This window comes from Colius striatus, chromosome 1, assembly GCF_028858725.1.
Source record: "Colius striatus isolate bColStr4 chromosome 1, bColStr4.1.hap1, whole genome shotgun sequence".
NCBI lineage: Eukaryota > Metazoa > Chordata > Aves > Coliiformes > Coliidae > Colius > Colius striatus.
The window spans coordinates 155,060,152-155,081,913 of record NC_084759.1 but is presented as its reverse complement, the minus strand read 5'-3'; the positions used below and the strand labels follow the sequence as shown (position 1 = coordinate 155,081,913).

At 38.6% G+C, this 21,762-nt stretch overlaps 1 protein-coding gene across 3 annotated transcripts in view; it reads left to right on the top strand.

The window, feature by feature from the left end:
- LOC104564046 (putative RNA-binding protein Luc7-like 2) overlaps nt 1–20,125 on the top strand; it is a 35,812-nt gene extending 15,687 nt beyond the window's left edge. For all 3 annotated transcript variants that reach the window (XM_062013741.1, XM_062013718.1, XM_062013726.1), the window contains 8 exons: nt 7,627–7,725; nt 8,588–8,698; nt 9,400–9,543; nt 10,493–10,669; nt 12,937–13,028; nt 13,891–13,920; nt 15,474–15,668; nt 19,205–20,125. In XM_062013741.1, coding sequence (XP_061869725.1) covers nt 7,627–7,725; nt 8,588–8,698; nt 9,400–9,543; nt 10,493–10,669; nt 12,937–13,028; nt 13,891–13,920; nt 15,474–15,668; nt 19,205–19,397 — 1,041 coding nt within the window. In that variant the 3' untranslated portion in view covers nt 19,398–20,125. The remainder of the gene's footprint in view (nt 1–7,626; nt 7,726–8,587; nt 8,699–9,399; nt 9,544–10,492; nt 10,670–12,936; nt 13,029–13,890; nt 13,921–15,473; nt 15,669–19,204) is intronic.
- Nucleotides 20,126–21,762: the final 1,637 nt, after the last annotated feature.

Genomic DNA, 21,762 nt, shown 5'->3' with positions numbered 1-21,762 from the left:
ACCCACCTGGATGAGTTCCTGTGTGACCTACTCTATCTAGGTGGTCCTGCTCTGGCAGGGGAGTTGGACTAGATGGTCTTTTGAGATCTCTTCCAACCCTTAAGGTTCCATGATTCATTCTTTTTTTATATGTGATAACAAATTGATAACAATGCTTTGTGTATTAGTGGATATGTAGTTTTAACTTTTTCATGCTTTAGCATTCAAACAAAATGTTGAGAAAAATAGGAGAATGTTTTCTTCTGCTATGTTGTTCGGTGTTCTTGGTTGTGTGATAAGCAAAATAGCTTATCATAGTGGGTTATAACTTATTGTAGTGGGTTAGGGGGGAAGATATGGAATGTAACAATATGCTGTAAAAACACAGAGTCATTGGTCAGAATCTACAGGAAGATACCGTTAAAAGATTCATTTGACAGCTTTTCAGTGTGATCTAATTTTGATAAGCTAAAGATTTCTAGAATGGCTGTCTTTAGCAAGTAAGAAATGTTTCTCTTTAGAACTCTGAAAGTTGGTAGGTATCATGCAATAATGGCTCTTGTGGTACAGAGCAAGCATATAGGTTAGGCCTGTTTACCTCGTTTAAGTCCTCACTGTCTCATACTGGGATTCTGCTGCTGCTCTTTGAAGTACTAAACTAAACTACTTATTCAATGGCTATCAATATATTTTTTTAGTTCCTCATAAGCAGTTAGTCATCATACCACAAACTGTATTCCATGATGTAATTCTGGGTCCAGAGAAGCAATGACTATTTAAATCCTTTTAATGAGAGTAGTGGAAAAGGACTCATAAGAGACAAGGCCCCATGTGTTGTTCCACTGTTTACCTGGTCTTGGTCCTGAAGAAATGGAGCTTCTCTCATAATTGCAGATTTTGAAAGGACGAGAAGCATGTAGTGTGACTAAACAGTTTACTGCTGATTTGGAAGATAACCATGGAATTTTCTCCAATCCTGATAGGAAAACTTTGATGCACCTTTCATATTCAAGATCTGTAGGTAGCAAAAGATTGAGTGACTTGATTTTTTTAAACTCAAATCTGAAATCTTATCCTTCCGAAAGAGGAAGTTCTTTGGGGACATTTTATGAGGTTAAATCTCTCCATTGACCAAATTATCAATAAAATACTGGACATGAGTTTTGATTTCCTTTTGGTTTGGGTTTTTTGGTTTGGTTTGTTTTTTGTGTCATAAGATAATCTATGCCATTTTTACAAACTGCGTATTACTGTTGCTGACAATCCACCCACTCTGAAAAGCACTCAAGGAGGACATTCACAGATAAAGCAAGACAAACAAAATGATTCATATGAGTAGGCTCTTTTAATTTAGTGTGTTCTTTTCCTTAATGGCCAAATACCCCTAACTGCCTGGGAATTGATTTCTCTTGACAATAAAATCACATTCCCTAGGCTGCGATATGTCTTGGTAAAAGTAGTGCATATATACTTTTCTTAGAAGATTGGAGACGTTCTCTTTGTTGTGCAGACTTCTGGATAGAATGTCTCCTCTCTTATTAGATGAAGTGTGAGCTTATTTTTAAAGGTACTGTATGAAGTCTTTTGCTATTTCTAGACTTTTCCAGAACACCGTAGTAGGTATTTTCCTCAAATACCTTTGCTCAGTTTTATCTCTTGGTTAACATTAGAAACATTGGGGGGTGGGAAAGCATTCATACAAATTAGTAAACTTTTGAAGTTTTCCTAGAAAACTTGCATTGTCTAGATTGGCAACGCTTCCTACTTTTTTGAGCTTTGGGATGGTTTTTTTTTGAGCTGTGTCTTACTCAGAGTAGTTTGTATTTAAAAGAACAACAAAGTTGTTTTTAAAGTCATCCTAAATATTTTCTCAGGAGTGTAAAGCCATAAGAACTAGCTGTATTTTGAAATTAAATTCTTTCCTCTGACTACTGTTGCAAACAGAACTGTTTATTCTGGATCGGTTACCCTCTTCCACTTTACTATTCTGGATAGACTTGTCTAGTTGACTGTTAATGAGCTTCAGTTGTTACCTACTTAAATCAGGAGCTTTTGGTTCCCATTTTGTTTAATTTTATTTAGGGATGTGGTTTTGTGCCACTAGGTTTCTGGTTTTGTAGACTTGAAAATTCTGATTCAAGCAGTCAGAGGTGCCTCAGTGGCTGCAGCTGGTGATCTTGTGTTATTTTTGTGGGAGAGATGGGGAGAGAATGGGTTTGGATTTTTTTGTGGTCTGCTTCTAAGGGCAGGGGGAAGAATGGGCTACATGGAAGATGTAGGTAGAATAGTGAGTCCTGACAGCAGAAATACAAAGATAAAATTCAAGTATTCTCTTTCAGTTTATTAAATTATAATTCCAAAGCTATTGTGCTCTGCAATCATATTTTTATTTTAAATGTGTTTTGAAGTTTGTGTGAGGCACATAGTAAACTCAGGTCTCAGAAGTGATGTCATGTTCAAGGTTGTAGCACAGTATCTGTCCAGAACCAACTTTTCTCAATGCCTCTCATAAAAGTCCTTTTATTTTTAACTGACTTTATTTGCATGTTTTGATGCTCTGATTTTTCATAATGATCACTTAGGCACTGGTTCGCATGCAGTCAGTGGTTTAAGTCAGTTTGCTCATATACTTCAGGTTGAGAATTTTCTAATGAGAGATTAATAAGACTTTGTAAACTATGGCTACTGGGACATTGAATAATTGAATAATTTACCACACCAAGTTAGCACTTTTTATTTAAACTTTTTTGTCTTAAAGGATTGACACGCTTACTTAAGCTGTTTTTTATCCCTAGTAGTTGCTGATGATCAGGACTGTAGGGATTTTTTTGATTGGTTTTGTGGTTTGGGGTTTTTTTTTTAAACCATGGTTCTTTCGTTACTTTGTCATCAGCATTACGAAAGCATTTGTTTATGTTTACCTGTATTACAAGATCAGGACTGAAGCGACATATGTAGGAGTGAGATGACTCCCCTCTAATGATATGGACCCATAAACAATGTTCTCTGGATATAAGCTCTGTGCTGTCTTAGGTGGTTTTTACAAGGTGTATAAGAATGAGTTTTCTCTGTCTTTGTTTCTTAATGAATAGCTAAGCTAAAGGTGGGAAGATTTAAAGCAAACACTTTTAATAAGATTCAAAGTAGTAATGTCGTGAATCTTTATAGTAGCTCGCCAGCTGTCTTTGAAGAGCCCAAGCAGTTCAACATTTGAGCAGCAATCTGGCATTTTTAATAGCTTGATTGTGCTTACCTGTTGAAAAAATATCACAAATACTGTATGTGGTCTTATAAAACCACACTTGAGAAACTCCTTTCTACTCAGTGGATTAACTTTGTGTTTATATTTATGTGTATTTTTGAGGAATATTGCTTCTTACATTTTATTTATACAGACCTCAAAGTATGCTCTGTCAGCTCAGTCCTGCAGCTGAGCATATCTTTAAGCGCTCGTGAGTTTATGGCGCTCAACTCTTGAGGGTTCTTGCTGACTAAAGCCATATTGATTGAAACAGTGGTTTAGCAGTGTACTGTAATAAATGATTAACTTTAAGCTTATTAGGGGTGGAATTCAGCTCCAGATTAAGACATCTAAATTTAGGTTTCAGCTGAAGAGCTAGGTGTCGAAGCTTGCACTGGAGATAGGAGGGATCTAGGCAGCAGAGCCTAGAAAAAGATTCGGTTCACCTGCCACTGGATAGCCCTCTCAAGGGAGCCTGAGTCCTTTTTAGGCTCACTAACTGTGCTGTCTAGATCTTTTCATTGAGGAAGTCTGGATAGTTCACACATCTCCAGATGAGTGTTAGTAAGATGTTTTAATGTGGAGTTAGTTTCTTTGCTAGTAGTCTCATTGGCTTGGTTGAAATATTTCAGCGGTAAAACTTAGGTTGTGCCTATGCAGTTCTTTGCTGAGTATTACAAAAAGCATGCAGTCTCTGTAAGGTATGGGCTTGTCAGTTCAGGACTGATTTTATCATGTGAACTGCCACAGCTTTGCAAAGCAAATTTAATTAGGTTTGCATAAGCTACCTTGATTGGTAGCTTTCAGCCCAGTGGTAATGAATTGTAAAGTGCTCTGTTGTCCCAGCAAGTTATCACGTCAGGCTCTTAAAACATATTCTTTAATTTCTTTGACCAGTATCAGGAAAGTGAACTGATGGTACAGTGTTCCATTTTAATGTTTTTATCTAGGTAAAGGAAGATTTTGTTACACTCTGTATGGTTATCTAGCTTCATTATTAGTGTATATGTAGTCCATAAGGCTATACAACCAAAAACTGTGTAAACACTGAAATATCTCATGTAAAAATAAGACTACTGCTGGCTTTGTCTTTTGGTGAAAATCTATTCTAATGACTTGAAGTCTTCAGAAGTGAAAGTATGGCTAAAAGGAGAAATGTGTTCAGAGTTCAGGTTCTGAAGGTACCTAGAATTTTTAATGAGTATGAAGAACTCTAATAATAATTTCTGCCTGTGTTTAGCTCAGCTTTTTTTTCCTGCTAGTGAAGTTGCATAAAATTTAGCTCTGTTAGTGGAGTCAGGAGGACTTAAAATAATGCATAATTTATCATAGAATAGGTTAGGTTGGAAGGGACATTAAAAGATCAGCTAGTTCCAACCCCTCGTCTCCTTGGGCAGAGACACCTTCCGTTAGACCAGGTTGCTCCAAATACCATCCAACCTGGCCTTGAACACTTTGAAGGATGGCACATCCACAGCCTCTGTGGGTAACCTGTTCCTGTGCCTCACAACCTCACCGTGAAGAGCTTGTTTATGTCTTATCTAAATCTACACTCTTCTAGTTTAAAGCCATTACTTGTCTTGTAGAAAGTCTCTCCCCAGCTTTCTTTTAGGCCCCCTTTAGGTGCTCCAGCCCTCTGAAAGTCTTCATAGCCCCCAAAATAAGGACTCGCTTCAACAAGTGCTTGTCCTTATGTTGGGGGCTGCAGAGCTAGATGCAGTACTGCAGGTGGTGCCTCAAGTCTCGAAATCTGTCACACAATGCTGTTAGCACAGAAGGAAAGTAAGGAACAGCTCAGGAAAGAGTCTATCTGCAGCTGCTTTTTGTCAATAGCAAAGGTAACTACACACTAAAAACTACACACTATCTACATGCGAAGAGCTACATGCCAACAACCATGCTAACTATGTGCTAACAACTACATGCTAATGGCATGCCAACTACATGCTAACAGCTACATGCCAACTACATGCTAACAAATACATGCCAACTATATGCAAAAACCACATGCTAAACAGTAACTACATGCTAACTACACACCAACATGCCAACTACATGCTAAAATACACGCTGTCTACATGCTAAGAACTACACAGTAACTACATACCAACTACACAGCTACGTGCCAACTACACCTTAAGAGCTACACGCCAAGACACTAACAACTACAAGCTAACTACACACTAACTACATGCTAACAATCACATGCTAATGACAAGCTAGCTACATGCCAACTACATACTAACACCTAAATGCCAACAACACGCTAACAGCTACACACAACATGCCAACTACATGCCAACTACATTTCAACTACGTGCTGACAACAACATGCCAAGTACATGCTAACAACTACAGGCCAACTTCCTGCCAACTACTACACACTAAGTGACACAACTACACGCTAAGTGACACACTAACTGCATGCTAACAACATGCTAACAGCTACACACAACACGCCAACTACATGCCAACTACATTTCAACTACGTGCTGACAACAACATGCCAAGTACATGCTAACAACTACAGGCCAACTTCCTGCCAACTACTACACACTAAGTGACACAACTACACGCTAAGTGACACACTAACTGCATGCTAACAACATGCTAACAGCTACATGCTAACAACAACTTCTGATAATTTTTAAGTATTCTTTCATATTGATTTGCTAATACTGCAGTACTTTCACGAAAGAGTCCTGCAATTTAAATAATGTCAGCATCTAGTAACTTGGAAATAGACACCTGCAGTACATTTGTCAGTTGCAAGGTCTTTGTGGATTTGCATGGGTTGTCAAAATTGCTGAGATCCTGTGTAGTTGCAAAAAAAAAAACCCACCAATCTTTTTCTTTAGTGTAGCAATTAAATGTTTTCCAGAAAACAGATTTATAGCAACTGAAGGGTATTTAAATATCAACAGTCTATTAAAAAGTTTTCACATGCAAAGTTCTGTGTTTTAACAATGTTTTTATTCTGTAGCATTTGAAATCAACCAACAACTTCAGTGAAAATTGCTTGAATTGATTTATTGGAACATCTGCGTGATGGTTAGAGGAGTTGGAAGCAATTGATGTTTGGTTTTTTTGCTATATTTGTGAGGCATGAATTGCTACTTTCATTTAAGTATTTTATTTCCTTAAAAAAAAAAAAAAGACAAAAAAATCCCAAAGCAACAAACTAACCTGCAGCAGTTTCTGAGTTAATACTCATCTTTTATTTACAAAACCCACATCAGAAGTTATTAATACATTTTAGTTTTGGTTCTAAAACCGTTAAACTACAACTTTTTCTGTCATAGTTCTACTTTCATGGTATGCTCTCAATGTTTAGAAAGGATTCATTTTCCTTAAGTGAGCAATGTGAACAGCAAAATGATGCTGGTTTTAAGCGACACAAGAATCATTTTCAGTGATTATACATCAACCACTGCTTTTGCAGAGAGGATACCTTGGTTTTGTTGAGTTTTATTTTCATTACAAATAATTGGGGAGTTTTGTTTTTCACTTTGTTGTTGTTATTTGTAGGGGAAGTTGATTTTGTTTGCTTGGTTTGCATTTTGTCATATGCACATTGCTGTGTCTTGATTATCAAACAACTTTTCAGGGAGCAGATTGAAGTAGAATTGCTCGTGCCATGTGGTACGCAAATTTCAGTTTAAAACCAGTGGATTTTACCTAATAAGATTCTGGGCACTCTTCTGGGCCTTGTATGCAAGATACATGATACAGCCTGCTTACTTTAGGTTCATGCTTCCTTCCTGCCCCTTCTGGAATGGTTTTAGAGATGACTTGTAAAATATCTATACTTTTTCTTCCCTGACTCTTGACCATAGTCAAACATTCAGCTCATCTTCTCTCATGTACAAAATGTTTTGATGAGATTTAATTTTTGTCTTGTCTTACTTAAAATGCTTCAAAACCAGTTTTTAAGCAGCACTTAGGGTGGTGGTGTGGTTGTAGCTATTTCAGGTGATGAAATAACCAGAAAAAATACTATAGAGTCTGCAGGCAGCTCAGATCAAGCATTTGAACATAGAATTGCCAGTGATTTGCAGGGAATTTGGTTCTCCTAAGCTATTTTAAGTCAATACAGGATGTCCTGTTTCAGGCACTTTTTGAACTTTCAGTAAAACATTTTTGCAGAGCATTAAGGATACTTTATAATGCAAACAGCCATCGTGGTAAGATAAAAAGCAAACTGAATGAACAGCTTATTATTTCAGATTTGTGCTTACTTATAAAGATCTACTATTGTCTTACAGTTTTATTGAACTGTCTTTTCATTTCCACGGGGGAAATTATTCACAATATTTGACTGTTAAAAAAAAATAATGCTAACTTCATTCTTTGCAACACTTCAGAAAAGTCATACTATTTTCCCTCTGTCTTTTTATTGTCTTTAGAGAATGGACCTTGGAGAATGTCTGAAGGTGCATGACCTGGCATTAAGGGCAGACTATGAAATAGCATCCAAAGATCAAGATTTCTTCTTTGAGCTTGATGTATGTATTTTGTCTTAATGGCAGAGAGAAAGCATAATTTGTGTGCCTAAGTAGATAAAGTGAACACAAAAGCTAAGTACACATAGAAGGAAAACTTTTGGAAAGTAATTTTGCAGAAAGAGGCAGAGAAACCTTTGGCAGAGTTACATAAAAGATAGATGCCTCTGCATGGTTAGAGGCAAGTATTTTATTTGTGTTGGTAGCCATTTCTAGGTAGAACTGTAATACCCTTCCACAGAACAGATTATCATCAACTTGGATGCTGTCTTAGTGTTTTCAAACACCAAGCAAATGTCAAGGGTGTGTAGACTTGGAATAGAGTCTTAAATTGCTTATTGAAGAAAGGAATTTTGTGTTGAGGGTAACAAATCATATGCTATGTCTTAGTACACAATAACTTGAGTAATACAGTTTTGAACTCAACTAGGAAGTTGAGTCTTCACCAGGGCAGAAAGGTTTGGGGTTTTTTGTTGTTATTAGGATGTATGGGGTTAATAGGCTTGGTAGCTTAAAACCCTAGTGAAAAAAGTTGCAATATTACCTGTATTGGCTGAATGAGGTGAACCTGAATATCCTTTGAAGAATTTTAATGCATGTTAGAAATGTTTACTACTTCTTAGAGAACGCTTAAGACAGATTCACTTCCAAATTTCTGCAAACACAACTATTGACAGCGTGTAGACAATGATTTTGAAAGTGATGTGTATTACTGTTTGTGATTATTTACCACAAACTGAGATTATTGAAAGGTTTCACTAATAAAAATATACAGAAGTTAAAGTTTTAAACCTGGAAAGTGTTAAGGCTAATGAAATATTCACATTCTTGACAGCATTGGTCAATGTTCTTATTGATGTTTTAGGCAATGGACCACCTGCAGTCATTTATTGCAGACTGTGACAGGAGAACAGAAGTGGCGAAGAAAAGACTTGCAGAAACCCAAGAAGAGATTAGTGCTGAAGTTGCAGCTAAAGTAAGCATGTCAAACTAGTTACTGAAGTCTCTTTGGAGGTCTCTTTTTTTTGTCTAAGGAGACAACTTAAGGCTATGGCAAGCTATCTGATCTGAGACCTCATAGTGGGGAGGGGAAAAAAATGTTTTCTCTGTCCTTCCCATAACTGCTGTTAAAGCGTGGAGAGGAGGACACAAGGAAGAGACCTCTCTCATGTTTTTGAGCTCAGGAAACTTGACTATCTGTGATGTCACACCATACAAATGTTGGTCGTTCTCACACTTTGATCAGAAATTCATCCATAAAATGAACAAAATTTTATATGATTTTCTCTAGATACTTTTAATTGGACTTTTGTCAAAAGGTTTTTTGTCAAAACCCCTTTTTTCAGTTTTCTGCACATACGTGCACGTGCTGGGACGAACGGTTGTACAAATATTAATTTTGCAAGACTATGTGGTATAGGCAACAATGTGAATTCCTTGATGTTTCTAAGCAAAATGCTACTCTGGAATTGTTACAGAGATTTGACATCTCAGCCTTTCTCTCTGTGTGTTTTCACATGAGGCAACTTCTGTTTCACTTTACCTGGAGAAGTAATCTCTGTGTGTTTTTCTTTAATCCTGTCCTACTGATTTTGCATATAATGGCTCAGTAGTAGTTCAGGTTGTTTTCCGTAATTAGAAGCATTTCCTGTGTTAAGCATTTCCTCGTCTTTCAAGGCTGAAAGAGTTCATGAATTGAATGAAGAAATTGGGAAACTGCTGGCCAAAGTGGAACAGCTTGGAGCCGATGGGAATGTGGAAGAATCTCAAAAAGTAATGGATGAAGTGGAGAAGGCTCGGGTAAAGAAGAGAGAAGCAGAAGTAAGTTGTCTGTGTGAGGCTTGGGGAAGGGACAGGGCAGGATCTAGTATTAGATTGGTTGGCATCTGTGTAATGCAAGCTGGTTTAACTGCTGTCACTTCCTTAGTTGCTTCATATAAAACTAAAGAATTCGCTCTGCAACATTCTGTAAAGTTAAAGATTCTACCCTTAAATATATTGCTATGCTATCAAAAATATATGCATTTCCACATGTGATGCATTTACCTTGGTTTAGCTGTGTTGACCGGTTGTATTTGTGGACACTACAGTTGTGTGTGTGTGTTTGCTGGACTGACTAACCTCATTCAGTCTGACAGCTCTTGCTGTGACAACCCTGTTGTGCCTCATGGTGTGCTGATGTGGCCCATACTGGAAAGTTTCAGTGAAGTGAACCATTGTCTTTGTTGAAAGTCAATGATTTGTGTATGAGGCAAGTGACATTCAGGTGACAAAACTCACCAAGAGCTTTTCCTTTATCATATTTCACCAAAACACTTAAATTTATAGAAACAAATGTCTGCAGTTGTTTTAAAGGTACCAGAGGGGTTGCTGGCAGTCTTGCTTGCCTGTCATGTGTTCACTGCTTTAATTACTGTCTAAAATGCAGGCAGATTTCTCAGGAAGCTGCTATTGTTTTAAACTGGCTTCAGAATTAAAACTAGTGTAATATTTTCATAGTTTGTAAACATAGTAATTTTAATGTTAACAGTTATTCATTGTTGCATATGGAGAAGTTGCTCACCTTTCTAAGTAGTATGATCTTAAAGGTAATAATCACCCCACTTTGTTTAATTTACAAAACCAACTGCTTATCTCTTGCTTTTAAATGTGAACTACCTCCAAAGTAAGGAAGCTGTCTTGTGTGTTAATGAGAAGGTTGACTTATGAATAGTGTGAATTAACCCCTTGAAACATAACAGCAAATTCCAGGTCTCTTTTTCTTTTCTAGGAAGTATACAGGAATTCTATGCCTGCCTCCAGCTTTCAGCAGCAAAAGCTCCGGGTTTGTGAAGTATGCTCAGCTTACCTAGGGCTTCATGACAATGATCGACGACTTGCTGACCACTTTGGAGGAAAACTACATTTAGGATTTATTGAAATAAGAGAGAAGCTTGAGGAACTCCGGGTAAATGATTCTAAATTTTCCATATGTGTGTGTGAGTGTGCTCTTGTTAAATTATTTGCCAGGCAGCCTTCATGGAATAATTCTTTCAGAGTGTGTGAATTTTTTTCACATTACTTTCAAATTTGTAATTTCATTAGTCTACAAAACACTAAACATTCTAATTTAATATCAGTTATCTGAATAATTTGATGAGATGGCCTCTTTTGCACTGAAGTATGTTAAACACGTGTTCAAAGTGATGCATCCTGGGAACACAGAGTGCAATTCCACTTGGAAAAATGAAGAACTGTATTTTGAATGACAGCAATGTTGAAACTTATTTAACAGTCATAGGAGATAGCCAAATGCACTTTACTTTCAGTCTGTTGATTGGCTAAAAGAATAATGAGGCTCTTGAAAAAACAAGATCATCTAGTGGGCCTAAGTGATCATTTATTTATATAGTTGGGATAAAACGTTAGTAGGGCTGCTGCTGAAATCCTCATTTTTGCTACCAAAATATAAGGAGGATGATAACACTCGGCAAAGTTATCAAGAAAAGATGTGCAGCAATTCTTGGAGCTCAAACAGCCTGTTTTATGGTGAAAGACTAAAATGCAGTTTGTTTATGTTATCTGGACAAAGATTAGGAGGTGACTTCCATACCATAGGTAACCGACAACTAAAGGAGATTTCTCTTTTATTAAAAAAAAGAAGTCGTTTTTGAAGGCTTAGAAGCTTAACTGACAATAGATAAAAAATAAACTTCAACAGCTCAAGGCTGTAGCTATCCAAAGTCAGAATACAAAAAGATGTATATCTCGAAGTCAGGCTAGCTATTCAAATAATTGGTACAGGGAGGTTGCATGTTCTCTACAGCTTCAATGTTTGAAATGCAGTTGGAATATTATCCTAAACAATCTATCTTGACCAGAAGTCATGTGCTGGAAGAAAGTCTTACTAGAATTATATTCTAGACTTAGAGTATTCAAATGGATGGATTTGGACACTAATTTGGATGCCATTTATGATTCTAAATTATTATTATAATAATTAATATGCAAACTGTGGAGTTCTAGCCTGAATTAAGCATTTAAACTGTACAAATCGCTAAAGAGAATAGCTAAATGAGTTGATGCCCTAAAAGCAGAAAATACTGCTACTGGGTTTGGGTAAATTGGCTTGGTTTATATTTCATAATATTCCAGCTGTCTTGCTTGCATACTGTGACTTACCCTTTTGAAAGCTCAGCTCTTTCTGTTGACTGTATTGGCAACTTAGGCTCCTAAATATAGCTGCTGTAACTTAAACCTTGGATGCCTAGAATAGATTGTGTGTGCTTCCTCTCATCCCTACATGAAATTATGCAAAGAGTCAGTTGAACAAGAAACCTTGCTGTAGCTTAATTACTGATACTGTGCAAGGAAGTATAGATAGAATTTGACATAAAGAGTTGAAATAATTTACACCATTCAGAAAAAAAATGCATGGATAATTATTTCACATTCCCAAGCATCAATAAATAATCTTTCGAAGTACTTCGCTAACAAAAAAAGAAAACAATAACTATCCCTCCTTCCTCAGAGCTCTCCTCAGAGATCTAATCAAGATGCTGCTGTGGCAATTCCACATCTCAGAAGAAGGTCTTTACAAAGAGTTGAATTTCTTGCATCATGTCCAGAAGGTGGCGAGACTTGGGTTTGGCCAGATCTCCAGTTGTGAGTTCCACATCTGAGGGCGCTCTACTGAGCGTGCCTTGTCCCCAGGAGTAGTGAGTTCATCCTGGGGGCTGTCAGCTGAAGCATCCTCTTTAATTACATGTCTCATGTTCACAATACAGAAACAAGTAGCCCAACCAAGTCCTTTAAGACAAAGGATTTCATTGTCACAGCATAGCTGAAGGAGTTAATAAAACAATTAACTCTCCCAGTTCTGATTCTACCTTTCCCCAGCGACCAAAAGATAGAATTGGCATGGACACTCAAAATAAAGGCATGACTTTTATTGCTCTGAATTCCCTTTTGTGGAAAACTTGATTTTATTATACATATTTCAGGTCTTTGTGTAACAACCATCTGTTTGCTGCAGCTCTTCTGCAATAACTACTGTTTCTTGGAGAGACAAAAAATACATATAGACTGAGGAAGAGAGAGGGAGTAATATACACAAGGGAAAGGGAATATACATGAGGGAAAGAACTGACTACTACCTATCTAGATTATTTTTATAACACCTTAATCTGAGAAATTTTGAAATGTAACTTAATGAGTCTATTCCTTTGCTTTCAGAGGATTGTGGCTGATAAACAGGAGAAACGAAATCAGGAGCGTCTGAAGCGTAGAGAGGAGAGGGAAAGAGAAGAAAGGGAGAAACTAAGGAGGTAAGGATCTATTTTAATTGCATATGCATAATGACGTGTTTAAGTGTAATGGGAAAGCTATGATGTAGTTCATACACGTTTCTCAATCTGCCGAAACACAAGTCTGCATTCCCTGGACACTTAACAGAATTGAGAGTGAATTTCATATCCTAACTCAAAACATGAATTGTTTTTATAAAAAGCCCTTTTAAAAACCTACAGATAAAAGTGTCTCTACATGTTTGAACAAATGGCCTTTACATAAGATTATTTTGAGGGATGTACCTTGTTTTGAGACCTGACAGATGTGAGTTTGCACACATGTGAGTTTCTAACATGTTAGGTGTTAGCTATTCTCTTTATGGATGTTACAGATTTTCCTTATTGAAAGTAATTGAATTGATGACTGAGGAAAAGTAATTCCCTGTTCTTCTATGAAATAGTTGCTTCCAGGCCTTATAAGGCTATATACTGGAATGGAATCTGAACTGAACATGTTAGTTTCAGAGGTTAACAGTGTAAACTTTTGAAATCTTAATACATGCCTAATAAGAAATAAGAGAATCCTGACTTGAACTGTAAGATTTTTCTATGGGCGGGATGGGAATACAAAAGCAGATTAGATATTCTTTTGGGGTTGTAGTGAGGTGAGCTCAAAAATACGTGAAAAAAAACAACAAACAGAAATCATTTGTCAGAGGGATGTGTTTCCTGGTAAGTCTTAGAGATAGTAACATCAAATAAAAGACCTTTAAATAATTGCTAGTAAAATAAGAAATACAATGACAGGTCAACTAGTCTGGTTTATTATTACTAAATTGTGCTTTACTTGATGATAAGATTCTATAAGAAGAATTGATTTACTGTTTTCCATTTATTCCAGGTCCAGATCCCACAGCAAGCATACCAAAAGGTATATAAATCTGCAGACAAGGAATACCATGAGTGAAGCCAGCCTTTCACAACCTAGAATATCATTTTGTCTGGCACTATTAGTTTAAAATGTCCATCTTTACAGGCAAAGCATTGTATTACGTAGTCATCTGACTGTGTATTTATACAGTATTTATCACCATGCTGCTCATAACATGTACATCTATTTTGTGACTACTATAACGCAACTTTTTATCCCAAATAACACTTGAAACACAGAGAATTGCACTTTCTTCAAAACAAAAGTTTATGGTTAATACCTTTTGATGAAGACCCATGTTTTTGAAATCTTTAGCACCAGGTTAACTCTCAACTGTTTTTTTGCTGACTTACGAAGTGGAAGCTCACCAGAGAGGTATTACTGAAAAGTGGGGTTTTTTTAAAAAAAAGGAAAGAAAGAAAACTATGAGTTTGTATACTGATTATAACCTTCCAGGCTTATTTTAGCATAGAGGCTATAGGGAAGGATATAGTCTTGTTTTCTTAGAACATCATAATACATAAATTCCGTGAGATGATCCCTATCACTGTTTTCAGGATGGAGAAGAAAAGGGTCCAGGAACACCTTATAGCAGCCTGCCAGTACCTAAAAGTGCTGACAAAGCTGGAGAGGAACTTCTTCCAAGATGATGTTGTGACAGGACAAGGGCTTCAAACTGGAAAAGAGTAGATTTAGGTTATTAAGGAACAAGTTCTCTGATGTCAGGGTGATGAAAGCACTGGAACAGGTTGCCTAGAGAGATTGTGTCTACTCCCATCTCTGGAAGTGTTCAAAGTCAGGTTGGATGCGGTTTGGAACATACTGGTCTAGTGGAAGGTATCCTTGCCTACGGCAGGGGAGTGGGAACTAGATGATCTTTAAGGTCCCTTCCAACCCAAACCATTCTGTGATCACTGTATCTACAACTACTACTGTTCTACAACTTTGCCCGAGAAAGATTTTGAGTAGCAGATTTCTACCCATAATTTTAAATCTTTTTGGAAGCTCAAATTGACTACGCTGTAGCACTCCGTACAGTCCTCAGTTAACAGTGAAATTGTCTACAGTCATCACAAAGGAGACTGTAGGATTGGGACTTCCCTTTTTTCTATTGTATCTAGCAACAGGACAAGGGTTAATGGGATGAAGCTGGAACACAAAAAGTTCCATTTAAATATAAGAAAAAACTCTTTCACTGTTGAGGTGAGGGAGCCCTGGCACAGGCTGCCCAGGGAGGGTGTGGAGTCTCCTGCTCTGGAGGTCTTCAAAACCGGCATGGACATGTTCCTATGCGACCTGATCTAGGACCTGCTTCTGCAGGGGAGTTGGACTAGATGATCTCTAAAGGTCTCTTCCAACCCCTACCATTCTATGATTCTATGATTGCTAATGTTGCTTCCCCTTTTTTTGCTGCAATAGGGCAATGCAATAGCTCTGAATGCTGCAGACTGTTCTCTATACAGACTTGTTTTGCAGAGTGCCTGATACTCCCAGTACACTGATGGAGCAGGCAGATGAATGCGCAGTGTGGTTGAAGTCCTTTCTGTTCCTAGATCTAGGTCCCGAGATCGCCGCCGCCATCGATCTCGCTCAGCCTCCCGGGAACGAAAGCGAAGGACTCGCTCCAAATCCCGGGAGAAGCGCCACCGGCACAGGTCTCGCTCCACCAGCCGCAGCCGGAGCCGCAGCCACCATCGAAGCAGGCACAGCTCCAGGGAGAGGAGCCGAGAGCGCAGCTCCAAAAAGAGGTACCTGATGGCTTCTGATGAAAATAAATATTTTGGTACTATGGTTCAGTCTCTGTTTACTACTTGGTCATTTAAAAACATTCTGAGACTGTCTCAGGTTTGTTACACTTTGAAAAGCCTGTTTATGGTTTGACATACCGTATTTGTTTTGGACAAGTGATAGAAGGTGTTGCCTCTTGTAGTATAGGTAGTGAAACGGTTGATCTCCGTTTGAACCCAAAGATATCAACTACCACCTTACTGTCACACACTGGGTTTCTCCCTTGGGCTCTTGTTCCCACTGAAGCCCATCAGTTGTGTACCATGCTAGGTGAAAACAAGTTCAGATATACCTGATAATGAACTTATTGCATTGCATCTGAAAATATTGCTTTGCAAGGAAAGTCACTCAACCCCTCTTTGAAGGATTATTGAAGAGAGCAGTCTGGGGGTGTTGCTTTCAAATGACTAAATTGCTGCCTGCTCCTGAGATTTTGCTAGATTATTTTAGAAAAGTGAGGTAAGCATAATTTAGAAGAGTGGTGGAATTTCACAATGAAGCATCTGGCAGGGACGTCTGCTAATAACCAGGATTCCTTTCTTCTATAGGTCAGCCACCGTGGTACAGATTTAAGTACAATACAGTGAATGGGGCACCCAGTCTTAAAACCCTGACATGACAGACTGTTCTTGCAGGAAAAAAAAATCTGGTTTTGAAGTGGCTGTACTTGCAGAGTTTATAAGTCAAATGATTTTAGGAGTTAAATCAACAAGAATGGAGAAATGTGTTCAATGTGTTCAAGTATCATAAAAATGATGTTTTGTCTTCCTGGAGTAGATAGGTGACTGTAGTCCCTGTAGTCCCTCTCTGTAGGAGAGCATAGAAGACAGACTTGGTCCAAGTCTTTCCTTCTTTTTTGTAGCAGATGGATAAAATATAGCTGTCCAGAACTCTAGCTGATATGATCAGTAGTGCCTCAGATTTAAAACTCCTCAGGGTCTTCTTTAGTGTCCTAAAATCAACATTTTGGTCTTGGTAATTTCCAGCTTGATTGTAACCTGTCCGCAGTTATCCTAAAGAGCTTGCCTCTTCAGGACACTCACAATGGCAGCTTAGAAAATCTTCAAACCTGTGATCTTAAAGTAGTTATTCTTCTTTGAATCTACACATCTGTTCAGTTGGATGAACCAACGTAGAGAGCATATGCTCAAATTACCTTTAATTCTTCAACTTTGAAGTCAAGCCTTGCAGGACTCAATTTCAGTCCTTCAAAGAAAACGATACTGATTGATTGTTCTGAGATTCTCCTCATAGTTGTTAAAACTCTCCAATATGATATGCAGAATGTAAATGCTGCATTGTCTTCTGTATGTTGGCAGATAAATATTTAAGAACAAAGAAATGGGGTAGTCCGTATAACAGTTGGTGCTGTCCATATAACAGTAAACCTCTAAGTCTCAGCTGCCAAAGGTGAATTGAAAAAGCACAAGGTGATTTAAATATGAAGTTGGTGTCCTTTTGCACGATGCTGTCAAAGGATAAGCCCTTCAAGCCTTGGTGTGTGTGAATGAGTTAAAAAATGCAACGTACTTCAGGGTGCCAGGTTTCAACCTTACAATATGCAGTACTGGAAACACATCTGCTGATGTTGGTTTCTGCCCTGAAGGAATGGAGACACACGTGTGTTGGAAGAGTCCTTGGTACAAAGATTACTGTGCATTACTGTGAACTTCAGAGAAACAATTGCTGTGCTATCATTAGCAGCTCATATGTCTTATTTCTCCGAGTAGGAGCAAAAAATTGGCTTGACAAGTATGTATATTGTGTTTTCAAGTGACTGAAGAACCTTTTTGCTGTGGTCTTGCTTCCCTGGCACAACTTGAGGCCATTTCCTTCTGTGCTATTGCTTGTCACTAGGGAAAACAGACCAACCTCAGCCTCACTACAGTTTCCTTTCAGGTAGCTGTAGGGTGGTAAGGTCTCCCCTGAGCTGCCTTTTCTCCAGGCTAAACAGCCCCAGATCCCTCAGCTGTTCTTCATAGGAGACGGACTCCAAATCCTTTACTAGCTTGGTAGCCTGCCTCTGGATCCTCTCCAGCACCTCCATGTCCTTCTTGTAGAGAGGGGCCCAAAACTGGACACAGTAGTTGAGGTGCGGCCCCATCAAAGCCAAGTACAGGGGAATGATCACCTCCCTACTCCTGTTGACAACACTGTTCCTGATACAGGCCAGGATGTCATTGGCCTTCTTGGCCACCTGGGCACACTGCTGGATCATGTTCAGCCACTGTCAGTCAACACCTGGCACTAGGCCTTATTGAAACTCATGGCATTGACCTTGGCCCAGCCATCCAGCCTATCTAGATCTCCCTGTAGAGCTTCCCTACCCTCAAGCAGATCAACACTTCCACCCAGCTTGGTGTCATCTGCAAACTTACTGAGGGTTCACTCTGTTCCCTCATCCAGATCATTAATAAAGATGTTAAACAGGAATGGTCCCAATCTCAGTGTTTGCAACAATTAAGTCTTGCAAAACACTACATTGTAGGGAAAGTATTTTTTCCAGCTGAGGAACTAAAGTGAAAGATCACTTCTTGGTGAGCTTATAAAAGGAAATTGGTGCTGGAACATTTTGCAAATGTTAATTTTGAAGCTTTGAGGTGATGACAGTAACTTTATGTAAGTGGAGAGAGAACAGTCTGATACTGACCAGTACATCAGATTTTTTGACTAAGAAATTAGTGTCTAGCTTCATAGCATGCTGTTAACATTTTCTGTGAAATTATGTATAATCATAATCTCTTATGATTTCAAGCACATCTTCAAATGGAGATGTAGTTTTTCAACAGCAGGTGCACTCTCTGAGGGAATGTAAGGGAGGGTGTCTAATACAGTTCAGGTAGCTCATTTAACTTAAAATGTTGTGGATTTTTAACAGAACAGCTCCCTTCTGACTCTGTTGTAGAGGTTCTGAAAAGGCCTATTATCAAATATCTAAAAAAACCAAAAACCCAAACAACCACAAACCCACCACCACCCCAAGTGAGACAAAGGATAATCCTTCTACCAAAACTTAATTGTAGCACAGATGACAGATTTGTTTTGAAATGAGCACTATGCTCATTTCAGATGAGTGCAAGTTAATTTCCTCCTGCTTTTAGTCAAACTCCCATTTTTAAACATGTTAGGCTTGTAATTTGTTATCTGAGAGAGGCTGGACTTTCAAGCTAGAGACTAGAGGAGGGATTTCAATTAAACTTCTGTTAGCAAGAGCTGGAGGACAGAGGTTGAAAATAAGATTTAGTGAAGCACGTTGACCTTAGTGTGAGCTCTGTATTAAATGTTAGAGGACAAATTTAAACTACAATATTTGTCTTTTTAAATTGGAAGCAAGAAAGGGAGAAGAGAGGAATGATTTCTGATGTCTTCTCTTGTGCTTCTATTGATATAAATCTGAAGTTGGGTTGGGAGAAGCAGAAAAATCCAAAATCAAAATGCTGTTTGGTAGCTGCAGATCTGTGACTAACTTGATGCTCAAACTCACTGCACTTTTCAGGTCCTCGAAAGAAAGATCTTCCAGAGACAAAGAGCGTTCAAGAGATCGTGATAGAACGTCCCGTGACAAAGAGAGAAGCTCCAGAGAGAGGTCACCGCACGATTTCAGAGACAAGAAGCGTTCGTACGAAAGCGCTAACGGCCGGTCGGAAGACCCGAGGAGCTCGGAAGAGCGTGAAGCAGGGGAGATATAACTGGCTGTATATTCACCTGATCTCTAGCTTCCTATGGAGTTGCATACTATGGTTTAGTTTACAGTTGTTCAAAGGGACACCAGTGAGCAGTTCCAGACACTGATCCAACTAGGGTAGATGTACAGTATATAAAAGTGGTTATAACCAAGTCAGAATTAAACCCCGTCAATTAATGATGCCTAAAGCTGGGTCCTGGACTTCCACCAAGTTGTAAAACTTTTCTGAAAGATTTCTCTTTATTCAGGACAGCAGTTTTATGTACCGAGTTGCAGATCTCAATGTTTTTAATCTCCTTTCCAATACAAGTTAGTGAACAAATTATATTGTACTACTTGCCTTGGGTGCTTTTGAACCTTTGTAAATTCTCCAATTCTGCTCCAGTCAAAACAGCAGCATTGAAAGGTTGTATTTGGGGGGAAGTTTTTTGTTTGCTTTTTTTGTAAGGAGGTGGGTGGATGGATGGCTATTAACTTTTACTGTAATGTTCCCAGCGCTTCTTATTTTTGTTTGTTTGGGAACCTAGAAGTTGGTTTCAGTGGGAGCGTTTAGACAGGAATGTGTGCTGGAGAAAGCGGAAATGTCTTTTTACAGTGCCTATTTAGACTTGGAAATTGAACAGCTGTTGCATTACATCTTTTTTATTTCTACTTAAATTTTGAAATCAAAGCCAGTCCCATATCTGTACCATTTGATTGGTATGTGTTCAATATATTTGTTTTTTTCCATAAGGACTCTTTCTGCTTTTTCTTGTGGGGTACGTCCTTCGTTGTATTAAAAACAAACAACCAACCAGCAACAACAGCAAAACAATTAAGAATTAAAAAAATAAATAAAACAAAAAAGGAAACCACATTGTACAATAACTTGAGAAGGATATACTGCTCTCCAGGTGGTTACTTAGCAGTTGACTCACTGACAAGCTTAAGAATCCCCTCCCTTGATCATCACACTGCTCTTGATGCAGCCCAGGATACAGCTGGCTTTCTGGGCTGCATGTGCGCATTGACAGGTCATGTTGAGCTTTGTGTCAACCAGCAACCCCCAAGTCCTCCTCCTCAGGGCTGTTCTCGGTTCATTCTCTACCCAGCCTGTATTTGTGCTTGGGATTGCTCCGATTCATGTGCTGGACCTTGCACTTGGCCTTGTTAAACTTTGTGGGGTTTACACAGGCCTTCAGCTCAAGTCTGTCAAGGTCCCTTGGAATGGCATCACTGTCCACTGCACCACGCAACTTGGTGGCGTTGGCAGACCTGCTGAGGTGCACTCAGTCCTATGGGCCTTGTCTCTGACAAAACAAAGGAGTTACTGTCCATTCTATCCAAGTGCCTCTGTAGAGGCCCATTAGTTACAGGTGTAGAATTTTGTCTTTTAAATGTCTCTTCTGTAGCCTCTTCAGTATGATCAGGAGTCACTGGTAGTAATTCTGAGGCAGTAGGTGATTCAGCACCATTTTGGCTGGCAGTGAAAGGCAGAACAGGACCTTTACATCTCAACGAGGGTGTGTATCCAACATGGCACCTACACTCCCCAGTAAGTCTCCATCATTGTAAGCTCCTAAAGAAATAGTGTAATAAAGATGGCCAGCTACTTAACACCTATTTTATTGAGCCATTTGAAATCTGAATGTGAGTTTCCTTGCTTGGAATGTTTTCTGACTTCTACTCAACCACATGATCAATGTCAGGTGCCAGCATTTGTCCCTCTGGTATGAGGACACTGTATAAGTATTTGTTGAATCTTTGTTAATAGAGTTCTAGTAGTATGACAAGGTGAACAGTTGCTTTTAAATGTGTTTTCTATAGCAGAATTGCCAGTGATTGGATTGCTAACTCCTTTGGAAGTCCTTTCTGGAGTAAAGGCATTCCAGAAATACTGAGGACCTTTCTTCCCCTGCAGCCAGCAACTAGAAGTGTTGTAAAGGCAGGGGCAGCAAGGTGGATTTGTGGAACTTGCATCTCGTGACAAAACACCAATTAGACTCCTCGCTAGAAAACTCTGGATACAATGCCATTGATTTTACAAATGGCTTTTAAATTTTATTATGAAAAAGTGAATGGATTTGGGCCTTCCCTTATTTATAGGTTTTTCTGAGGTGGTGAGCTTTGTAATATCCAAGTGCCACACCAGTGTTAAACAGCAAAAAGGTAAGTCTAACCTCTGATTCTCTGATAAAGTAATCAGAATTACCTTTGGAAATACATACCTGCAGTCTGAAATGAGGACTGGGGTGCAGTTAGGAAGAGAACTGAATTAAGGTTCCAGATGACCCATTTCTGATGCAAGAGATCTGGAACATCTGCGAAAAAGGGAGACTGCTTTATCATTTGTGCCTGAGTGTACACATGGATCTTCCACCCTTCTATCA